The sequence below is a fragment of the Bufo gargarizans genome, chromosome 6 (genome assembly GCF_014858855.1).
Source record: "Bufo gargarizans isolate SCDJY-AF-19 chromosome 6, ASM1485885v1, whole genome shotgun sequence".
Lineage (NCBI taxonomy): Eukaryota > Metazoa > Chordata > Amphibia > Anura > Bufonidae > Bufo > Bufo gargarizans.
In genome coordinates, this window is record NC_058085.1 from 324091223 (window position 1) to 324103285 (window position 12063).

General features: G+C 42.0%; 1 protein-coding gene across 1 annotated transcript in view; it reads right to left on the minus strand.

Moving 5' to 3' along the window:
* LOC122941471 (DNA replication ATP-dependent helicase/nuclease DNA2-like) overlaps positions 1-12063 on the minus strand; it is a 126236-nt gene that overhangs the window by 32888 nt on the left and 81285 nt on the right. The window contains exons 11-15 of the mRNA XM_044298768.1: positions 7257-7487; positions 7049-7165; positions 4077-4186; positions 2971-3080; positions 969-1193 (exon numbers count right to left, since the gene is read on the minus strand). Coding sequence (XP_044154703.1) covers positions 969-1193; positions 2971-3080; positions 4077-4186; positions 7049-7165; positions 7257-7487 — 793 coding nt within the window. The remainder of the gene's footprint in view (positions 1-968; positions 1194-2970; positions 3081-4076; positions 4187-7048; positions 7166-7256; positions 7488-12063) is intronic.

Here is a 12063-nt window from a genome sequence, read left to right on the forward strand (position 1 = left end):
AGCTAGGGGAGCTGAGCTGGTTACAAATGGTGCCTGCTCGCAAGCCGAGCAGGCATCATAGCGACTGGGTGCCTGCTGTTTTAAACAGCAAGCACCCGGGACTAATGTATTGGATAGACGAGAATATTGATCGCATACATTCAATCATTAAGATGTGACCACGGCATCTGAGAAGAAAAGAACGGGAATGCGCGCTCCAAGCATTGCTCTGGTCCCCCTGGGGCGAGGATTGGGGGAGCTGGATGTAGTGTGCAACAGCCCCTGTACTCGAGAGCATGCCTGTGGCAGGGTTCCATAGGAACACAGTGTAAGGCATCATGCACACGACCGTTGTTTTGGTCCGCATCAGAGCCGCAGTATTTACAGCTTTGATGTGGACCTATTCACTTCAATGGGGCAGCAAAAGATGCGGACAGCACTCCGTGTGCAGTCCGCATCCGTTGCTCCGTTCTGTGGTCCACAAAAAAAATATAACCTGTCCTATTCTTGTTCGTTTGGCGGACAAGAATAGGCAGTTATATTAATGGCTGTCCGCACCGTTCCGCAAATTGCGGAATGCACATGGACGGCATCCGTGTTCTACGGATCCGCAATTTGCGGACTGCAAAACACACAAAGGTCGTGTGCATGAGGCCTAACTGTAATACACTCCAATGCTAATGCCCTCATACGGCTAAGTGAATAAAAGTTATGGCTTTGGGAGGGCTGGGAGTAGAAAATGAAAATCACCTGGTCTTGAAAGGATTAAAATCTGCACTGCACATAAAGATATGTGCAGATTTCAGTGCGGAAGAATGACCTCAACGTGTGGATGATACTAGTGAAAATCTCATCCACTTCGGTGCTACCGTAAGCGCAATGTGTGGCTCTAACTGCATACCTGTACTTACTTTCAGCCAGTTGCCACAGATGTTCTGTAAAAGAAACAAAAAAAAAAAAAAAGCAAAAACAACAATCCTCCAACGCACCTGACTGTTGTAGAGTTCTTCTAGAGCACTTAGTGACTTTATGGACTTAGTTTTGCAGATTTCTTCCTCACCAAATTTCTGAACTTCCGGGTGTATTTTCTGTGTTCTACCCAATCGTAAAAATCCAACTTTAAATTTTTTAATTTTCAAGAGAATATTATCTACTGCAGAGTGAGTATAACTGGTCAGCAAGACGCTAAAGCCACAGGCATAGAGAATTCGTACCTAAAAGAGAATTTAAAAAAAAGATACCAATACAAGCTGTGATATTCCATTATCACACGTGCAGTTTTTTTGTTGTTTTTTTTTTAACCCAGAGAAATGGATACAAAAGAGAAGTAGAAGTCCTGTCTTTAGGGTTTATTTATACTTAAAAGGGAACCTGTCACCGGGCTTTTGTGTATAGAGCTGAGGACATGGGTTGCTAGATGGCCGCTAGGACATCCGCAATACCCAGTCCCCATAGGTCTGCGTGCTTTTTTTTTGCGTAAAAAACACGATTTGATACATATGCAAATTAACCTGAGATGAGTCCTGTCTCTGACTCATCTCAGGGACAGGACTCCTCTCAGGTTAATTTGCATATTTTAAAAAAAATTTACACAATAAAAGCACACAGAGCTATAGGGACTGGGTATTGCGGATGTGCTAGTGGCCATCTAGCAACCCATGTCCTCAGCTCTATACACAAAAGCCCGGTGACAGGTTCCCTTTAACATACCCATAATGTGTGTATTTGTTCCTTGTTTTGTGTCTGTATTTTATGCAATCTTACAAAAGCAGCACTAAACAAAATAGAACAAAATAAAGAAAGATTGATATTGGACACCCTTATTTGATCTGTAATAAATTTTATATAGATGTTTAAATGAACCCGGTTACTTTTGTTCCACTCCTTTGTTTGCCTTAAAAAAGAACTGCGTGTGCGAGAACCTAAAAACTATTTCAAATACAGTTCATTATTATCTACAAGATAGGAGAAAAAAAAAAAAAGCTTGGGGGAAAAAAAAAAAAAAAAAAAAAAAAAGGGATAGAAGGCCATGCATATTTACAGTAGCAGGTTTTCTTCTGCCTAGTGGACTGGAATGGTAGAAGACTAGTCCAGGAGTCCTCCCCATTATGTGCATATGCTCAGGATTTCTGTCTACGCATTGCACGCTCAGTTTGCGGACACAAAGCAGGAGAACAGGAGTGAATATAAAGAATGGAATTTGGACTGGCCCCTTTAAAGATGTATATCTACAATTAGATGTGCGGAGAGAGATCTTGATCTGCAATACCTCAGTTTTATAATGTATAGAAGATGCAAACTTCACTAACTGCAACATATAACGCTATCAATTCAAAAACTCTCTGCACCCAATTTTATTATTATTTAAAATGTTTTGGGCTGGGAAAAGCAGATTGGCATGCACCTTTTAATAAAACAAAAATACATGCTCATGCAAGAAAAATAAAAAATAAAAGTTTGAAAAGCCCCCCCACTCGAATGATGATATGGATATATAGCTCCTGCCATTTTGCAGCTGTGCAGCCTTTATCATCTATCCACATGATAGGTGATAAATGTATGGTTGCTAGAAGGAAAGGGGGGATATTTTGACCACTGACAGCCCCACAGATCATGAGAATAGGGATCCCATTAGTCAGTGAAGCAGTAGTGCACAACCACCATTCTATTCACAGTCTACGGGACTGCCAAGTACAGTGCTTGGCCATTTCCGGCAGTCCTATGCAAGTGAATGGAGTGGTGCTCATGTATTTGCAATACTGCTTCACTCACACAGGTATGCCCAGTTCCCGGGATCAGTTGAGTTCCCAGTGTGAGACCCCCAGTGATCATACAGATTTTCCCTATGCTGTCAACAGGATATAAATATTGTTAGTGTGTTAAGCACTTTAATCATTGTCTAAAAAGATAAATGATGAATACCTACGCAGCCTTAGCTTCCATACGCCAGGCAGAAAGACAAAAGTCACATCACAATTGTGTTTAACTTACTAAAGTGCAGATGGTGGTGGTCTTCCCTGTTCCTGGCATGCCAACAATCAGTGTATAATCCGTAGATAAGAGAACACGTTTCATGGCTTGCTTCTGAGGCTTATTGAGGCCTAGGGGAAGATACCATATTAAACCTGGACTGCAACTTTGAAGGGAATCTGTCATCAGAATTTAGGCTTATAAGCTAAACATATGGCGAGGTCCATACTAATACACAGAATCCTAAAGTGACCTTATCACTTCGCATAACGAGGCCACTGCCAGGAGTCCCCGCGCGTGCGCACTAGGTATAACCTGATGCGCCCGTGCGATCTGGCTGAGGAGGCAGCTCTAATGAAAGGGAGGGCGGCGATTTCAATTCAGAGGGCGGCGCTGGGCACCAAAAGGAGATGGCTGCAGCCGGGCACTCTGCATCGTGAGACGTCCCCTTGGACACATTTGTGACGCGAGTGACAGGTGATATAAACCTGTTTTATACGATTATAGAGCCACAGGCGCATTTGAAGAGGTCACTTTAGGATTCTGTGTATTAGTATGGACCTCGCCATATGTTTAGCTTATAGGCCTAAATTCTGATGACAAAATCCCTTTAAAGTCAAGAATACAGTTTCACTGCAATATCGGGTTATAAGTGATTAAACATACTAAAATGACATTTTTCTATTACAAACAGAATGAACTAACAAGCAAAACACTTCCTACTATCGTTAATTTATACATTTATGATTGCCAATCTACGGTCATTTATCTTACTTTAAATTTTAGTTAAATGGGCATTTCCATCTAAGACATTTATAAAACATCCTGTGGATACAGATGCTGATCAAGTGAAAATAAGGGTTCCACCACCCTGCCAAGGTGGCCTCTGGTTGATGCATCCATGTGACGACTGAATACAGAGGGGCTCAGCGTTACCGAAACAGCCAAGCTCTCCGCGCTAGACTGTTCACGTAACTCCCATAGACGTGGACAGGAGCTACTCTGTCCATCTAATTGGGACCTGGATTCGGAGGCCAAAGGCCTATGGATATGCCAACAATGTCTGAGATGGAAATACCCCTTAAACATAGCTGAGCAAAGACTCCTTCTGGACACAACACACTTACCTTTCAATATGTTAGCCACAGTGTCCTTTGCATCGGGAGGTAGAACGCTGCTTAAATGTTGAATAAAGCCTGGATTTTTAAAATCGATAATTAAATCTCTAAGCTTCTCACTGAGGAAGAGAGCAGACAATTTAGTTGGAGATAAAACATATCGTATTAAACACACAGAATGATCACTGTATTATTAAAGCAAGAAATGAAAAGCAATTTCAACGATAACACGTCATAAAAGACAAATCCATGCCCTTGCTGCCTACGTAATTATTTCCCTTTTCTGTGTATGTTTGTGTGATTATCTGTATTTTTAAGAGGGCAAATCGATTCATACAGAGTTCATGAGCAGCGAGGGACTGTCCATACTGCTCAAGAGGCTCCTCCCTCTGTCCTTGCACCGCTACCTGGGGTGCAGGCGCTGGATGGACAGGAGGGTACAATGGACAATGAAGGTGAAGCCTCTAAGGCTACTTTCACACTAGCGTTCGGAGCGGGTCCGTCTGATGTTTCATCAGACGGATCCGCTCCTATAATGCAGACGTTTGCATCCGTTCAGAACGGATCCGTCTGCATTATAACTTAGAAATATTTCTAAGTGTGAAAGTAGCCTGAGCGGATCCGTTCAGACTTTACATTGAAAGTCAATGGGGGACGGATCCGCTTGAAGATTGAGCCATATGGTGTCATCTTCAAGCGGATCCGTCCCCATTGACTTCCGTCCCCATTGACTTCCGTTCGGCCAGGCGGTCACCCGAACGCTGCTTGCAGCGTTCAGGTGTCCGCTCACTGAGCGGAGCGGAGGCTGAGCGCTGGCAGACTGATGCATTCTCAGTGGATCCGCCTCCACTGAGAATGCATTAGGGCCAGACGACTGCGTTCGGGGCCGCTTGTGAGCCCCTTCAAACGGAGCTCACGAGCGGACACCTGAACGCAGGTGTGAAAGTAGCCTTAGGCAGCAGGGACAGCCCCTCACTGGTCAAGAACTGTTTGAGGAGCGAATCAATTCGTACAAAATTGACTTACTCATCTCTAGCATTTTAAAGTGTTGTTTAGAGAATGTCCTAGCCGATATGTTTCTTTTTGTTTTAAGGGGGGTTATAACTACTTGGTTTTTATGCTGTTCCATTTAACAAAAACAGCTGTTTCAACAACAGAATAAAGACTAAGGCCAGAGACACACGAGCGAGTTCAGTGCAATAAACTCGCACAGTGCGTCAGTGAGAGGTCCAGTCCTGACCTCGCTCCTCTTGACAGGATTGCACAGCATTAAGGTCCATTCACACGTTCGTAACGTGTTTAGCGGATCCACAAAACACGGACACGGCAATGTGCATTCCGCATTTTGCGGACAACACATCGCCGGCACTAATAGAATATGCCTATTCTTGTCTGCAATTGCGGACAAGAACAGGACACGTTCTATTTTTTTTTTTTCGGGTACCCACGCATGTTTGGTACCCAAACCCGAACTTCTTCACAGAAGTTCAGGCTTGGGATCGGTGTTCTGTAGATTGTATTATTTTCCCTTATAACATGGTTATAAGGGAAAATAATAGCATTCTGAATACAGAATGCTAAGTAAAATAGCGCTGGAGGGGTTAAAAAAAAAAAAAGGATAAAATAATTTAACTCACCTTAGTCCACTTGATTGCGTAGCCGGCATCTCCTTCGGTCTTCATCTTAGCTCTGTGTAGCAACAGGACCTGTGGTGACGTCACTCCGGTCATCACATGATCCATCACCATGGAAAAAGATCATGTGATGACTGTGAAGTCACCAAAGGTCCTGTTGCTACACAGAGCTAAGATCAAGACAGAAGGAGATGCCGGCTACGCGAGCAAGTGGACTAAGATGAGTTAAACATTTTTTTAATTTTTTTTAACCCCTCCAGCGCTATTTTACTATGCATTCTGTATTCAGAATGCTATTATTTTCCCTTATAACCATGTTATAAGGGAAAATAATAATGATCGGGTCTCCATCCTGATAGTCTCCTAGCAACCGTGCGTGAAAATCGCACCGCATCCGCACTTGCTTGTGGATGCTTGTGATTTTCACGCGACCCTGTTCATTTCTATGGGCCTGCGTTACGTGAAAAACGCAGAATATAGAGCATCCTGTGATTTTCACGCAACGCACAAGTGATGCGTGAAAAATCACCGCTCATGTGAACAGCCCCATAGAAATGAATGGGTCGGGATTCAGTGCGGGTGCAATGCATTCAACTCACGCATCCGCGCGGAATACTCGCCCGTGTGAAAAGGGCCTAAGGGTTACATAGCATCATAAATCTGTATAAAGCTGTGCGATCTTTGTCAAGTGGAGCAAGTTCGTGACAGGACCTCTCACTGACACACACTGCGAGTTCATCACATTGAACTTGCTTGTGTGTCTATGGCCTAAAGAGGAAACTATAATTAGCCTACACCAGTTTTGTAGCAACATTTGCAACTTTTTGTAAAAGTGGGCAGGAAGGGGTAAGCTGGCCATGGCCCCACACAAACCAATATGTGAGCCAGAAAACTGGCTGATAGCATAGATGCTATTTTCATGGCACCCAGAACTATCTAAGATGCTCCAAAAAGTATAAGCTTATTCACTGTACGCCAGCGGGATTGGTTATTCAGAGTGGCGTAAGAAACACCAGTCTTAATACATTGCCTCTAACTGTTCAGGTGCTTTTGAATATGGTCATTGTCTTTCTAGTACATAGTGGGGCCGATTTACTAACTAATAGTGTCATACTTTGCACAGTCTAAGAACACGAATCACATTCTTAACATTAGACAAATTTACTATTCTAGGGTGTGGACCTTTGTAAATTTGGATTATTGTAAATCCTGTGCTAGATTTACACAAGAATTCTGTTTGTGCGTCAAAAATTTGTCTGTTCACCAGAATTTTGTTGGCGCACTTTAGATATATCCGTGTGAAAAAATAAATAAAAGTCATTAAAAAATTAGAAAGCAGCAACAAACCTTGCAGGTGAATTTACCATCAGCTTGGACAGGTTCCCCAGGTGAGATTCCATGCCACCACCTCCCTCCTCGTGATCCAATCTAAATACAGTACCTTGCGGTATCTTGGCCAGACTTCTGCATGAGAATCGTATAATTCAAGTTTTTGCTTGCTAATGTTATGCAGCATTTGACATATTAGAGCTCATCCACAAATAGGTCATCGTACCTGTCCAAAATGCAGGTTATATTATTTCTGTTCACCTCTTTGATGTAACCGGTGGAGAGAGCGAGGAACTTCATTTCCTCTCCGCTAACTACAACTCTGTCTCCTGTCATTATGTTTGTAGCAGGAATATCACCAGCCCGACGCTGAAAGCAATGGAGGTATTGTCCATCACTTATACTCTGTACACTTCCTATACAATTGAGGTTTCCAACGCACTGCCCATCCTCTTCTCTGAAAGACAGTTAACATGACACAATGACAGGCTCATTCAATTTAGGGACAGTTATGTGATAGGTTATCTAACTTTTCTTCTTTCTCATTTCTTAGATGCTCTCCTGGTTTTGAAAAAAACAGTATGCATTAGTCAAACTCTGTGACATTACTAAGAGCAACCCTTGCTGCATTTACTCATAGTACAAACCATTAATATCTAATGACAGGCAATAGAAAACCGTAATGACATTTTCAGTAATTCTGTTTCCTTGAATGCACCATTCCCTCCCGTAAGGTAATAAATAAATAAAATATATATATATATATATATATATATATATATATATATATAAATAAAATATATATATATATATATATATATATATATATATATATATATATATATATATATATATATATATACACACACACACTATATATATATACACTTTTTTTTTTACCTTACGAGAGGGAATGGTGCATTCAAGGAAACAGAATTAACGGTGAGTCTAATTACGGTTTTCCATTTTATCCACCATGATGGCTACGGATGAGAACTAACAGATTATAATGTGGAGAAGGGGGGGGCTACTGCTTGCAGAACTTTCTGGCTGAAGGCGAAATCCGTAGAAGCAGATACATTTAGACGATAATGTTTTATGAATGTATCGATACTAGACCAAGTAGCTGCCTTGCTTATCTGATTAAGAGACACCCCAGCTTTCTCTGCCCATGAAGCAGCCATAGCTCTAGTGGAGAGCCTTTATTCCCGTAGGACAAGTGTGACCCATTTAGGGAGTAACAGCATGAAATAGTAGATTTTATCCAACGCCCTATGGATGCTTTGGAGAGTTTCTTTCCCTTAGGCCCCTTTCACACGGGTAAGTATTCCGCTCGGATGCGATGCGCGAGTTGAACGCATTGCACCCGCATTGAATCCCGACCCATTAATTTCTATAGGGCTGCTCACATGAGCGCTGATTTTCACGCATCACTTGTGCGTTGAGTGAAAATCGCAGCATGCTCTATTTTGTGCGTTTTTCACGTAACGCAGGCCCCATAGAAATGAATGAGGTTGCGTGAAAATCACAAGCACCCGCAAGCAAGTGCGGATGCGGTGCGATTTTCACGCACGGTTGCTAGGAGACGATCGTGATGGAGACGCGATCATTATTATTTTCCCTTATAACATGGTTATAAGGGAAAATAATAGCATTCTGAATACAGAATGCATAGTAAAATAGCGCTGGAGGGGTTACAAAAAATAATTTAACTCACCTTAATCCACTTGATCGCGCAGCCGGCATCTCTTCTGTCTTCTTCCTTTGCTGTGTGCAGGAACAGGACCTGTGGTGATGTCACTCCGGTCATCACATGATCCATCACATGATCTTTTACCATGGTGATAGATCATGTGATGGACCATGTGATGACCGGAGTGACGTCACCACAGGTCCTGTTCCTGCACACAGCAAAGAAAGAAGACAGAAGAGATGCCGGCTGCGCGACCAAGTGGATTAAGGTGAGTTAAATTATTTATTTTTATTTTTTAACCCCTCCAGCGCTATTTTACTATGCATTCTGTATTCCGAATGCTATTATTTTCCCTTATAACCATGTTATAAGGGAAAATAATACAATCTACAGAACACCGATCCCAAGCCCGAACTTCTGTGAACAAGTTCGGGTTCGGGTACCAAACATGCCGATTTTCCTCATGCGAGTGCAAAACGCATTACAATGTTTTGCACTCGCGCAGAAAAATCGTGCATGTTCCCGCAACGCACCTGCACCTTTTCCCGCAATGCCCGTCTGAAAGAGGCCTTATTGATGCCCGCAAACTGGATTAATAGATCAGTGTTTCCCAACCAGTGTGCCTCCAGCTGTTGCAAAACTACAACTCCCAGCATACCTGGACAGCCTCTGGCTGTGCGGGCATGCTGGGAGTTGTAGTTTTGCAACAGCTGGAGGCACACTGGTTGGGAAAACACTGTAATAGATCATTATCATTCCTAAAAACTTCTGTGGCCTCTAGGTACTGAATAATAGTTTCCCTGACGTCTAGGAGATGAAATTGCTCTTCCGTAGGGTTTTTTGGGGGCACTACAGAAGGAAGGTAAAACAATTTCCTGATCTCTATGGAAATTTGAAATCACCTTAGGAAGGAAACCTGGTTCTAATTTTAATACAATCCTGTTGAAAAAGATGGAAAGGTAAGGTTCTCTACATGAGGGCCTGGATCTCTCCCAGGTGCCTAGCCAAAGTTATGGCTATTAAGAATGCTGTCTTAAAGGAGAGGTGCTTTATGGAAATATCGGCCATAGGAGCAAAGGGAGATCTTGTCAACCCGTTTAAGTCCCGTAGGGGAACCTTATGTTTTTAAGATGGTCTAAGTCTGGACGCTGCTCTTATGAATCTTCTAATCCATCTATGGTTGGCTAGATTTGTATCGTAGGAAGACCCTAGGGCAGATATCTGTACTTTTAAAGTACTTGGCCTAAGGCCTAAGTCTAGCCCTCTTTGAAGGAATTCTAAAATATTTTGAATGCATGGCGAAGACAGATTTCGAGAGACTTTCTCTCCCCCCCCCAAGTACAATAGATGGCTGAGGTGACCTTCTGTCTACTGGCTTTTAGAGTATGAATAACTATCTGAAAGCCCCTTACTTTTTAAGATCTCGCCCTCAGGATCCAGGCTGATAGTTTGAAAAGGCCTGGATTTTGATGGAGAATTGGCCCCTGTGAAAGAATGTCCTCCTGAAACAGTATCAGCCAGGGATCCTCCAGCGCTATTTTCTTTAGAATGGGGTACCAGCTTCTTTTGGGCCAATAGGGGGTTATCAGTATTAGTGTTACAGGGTCTGTTAGAATCTACTGTAAAACGTGAGGCATTAAGGCCCAAGGAGGGAAGGCATACGCTAGATTCCATGTCCATTTCATTGAGAAAGCGTCTACTGCCCATGGTTTTCCTCTGGGATTTAAGGAACAAAAACAATTGACCTTTGCATTCCTTTTTGAGGCGAATAGGTCTATTTCTGGCAGGCCCCATCTGGTTGATATCTTTTGAAAGATCCCTGGATTTAACCCCTTCAAAACCAGGCCATTTTTTGCCAATCCGACATGTGTCACTTTATGTGGTGATAAAAACGCTTTTACATATCCAAGCCGTACTTCATGACAGTGGTAAATTTGAGTCAAATATTTCATTTTTATTTATAAAAAAAAATATACCAAATTTACCAAAAAATTCTGCTTACAAAACAGATAGTGATACTTCCTAAAATAGTTACTACTTTACATTTCACATGTCAACTTCATGTTTGGATCATTTTGTAAATGACTTTTTTTTTTTTGGGGGGGGGGGGGGGGGGGGACGGACGGACGACACACACACGTTAGAAAATGTCCAAAACCCACTTTTTAAAGGACCAGTTCAGGTCTGAAACCACTTTGTGGGGCTTACATAATGGAAACCACCCATAAAATGGTCCCATTTTAGAAACTACACCCCTCAAGGTATTCAAAACTGATTTTACAAATTTTGTTAACCTTTTGGTGTTCCACAAGAATTAAAGGGAACCTGTCATCTGGATTTTGGGTATAGAGTTGAGGACATGGGTTGCTAGCACATCCGCAATACCCAGTCCCCATAGCTCTGTGTGCTTTTATTGTGTAAAACAGGGATGCTCAATCTACGGCCCTCCAGCTGTTGTAAAACTACAACTCCCACCATGCCGTTCTGTAGGCTGATAGCTGTAGGCTGTCCGGGAATGATGGGAGTTGTAGTTTTACAACAGCTGGAGGGCCGCATGCCTGGTGTAAAAAAACACGATTTGATACATATGCAAAATTAACGTGAGAAGAGTCAGAGCTTGAAAATATGACTCTTCTCTGGTCACACAAGTGAGATATGACTCATGTTAATTTGCATAAAATACGGGAAGTAGAAAAATGCATAATACTTATTGAATTCGTCTGCAAATTAAATAAAAAAAAGCGTAATTTATATGTTTAGGGTAACACAATGAACATTTAGAAACGCTCAGTGAGAGTAGCATAGTAGAGGTGACAGGTTCCCTTTAAAGGAAAATGGAGATGAAATTTCAGAATTTCACTTTTTTGGAAGATTTTCCATTTTAATCCATTTCTTTCCGCTAACAAAGCAAGGGTTAACAGCCAAACAAAACTCAATATTTATTACCTTGATTCTGTAGTTTACAGAAACACCCTATACGTGGTCGTAAACTGCTGTACAGGCACACGTTAGGGCACAGAAGGAAAGGAACACCATATGGTTTTTGGAGGGCAGATTTCACTGGGATAATTTTAAGTTGCCATGTCACATTTGAAGACCCCCTAGAGTAGAAACTCCAAAACAATAACCCCATTTTGGAAACTACGGGATAGTTAGGTTAGAACATGTGGTATTTTTATAGAGCAGGTTGTTACGGACGCGACAATACCAAATGACTTTTTTTGGTTGTTTGTTTTAGTTTTATATAATAAAGCATTTTTTTTTAAAAAATTATTTTTTAGTGTCTCCATATTCTGAAAGCCATGGTTTTTTATATTTTTGGGGGGGACTGTATTCTGTA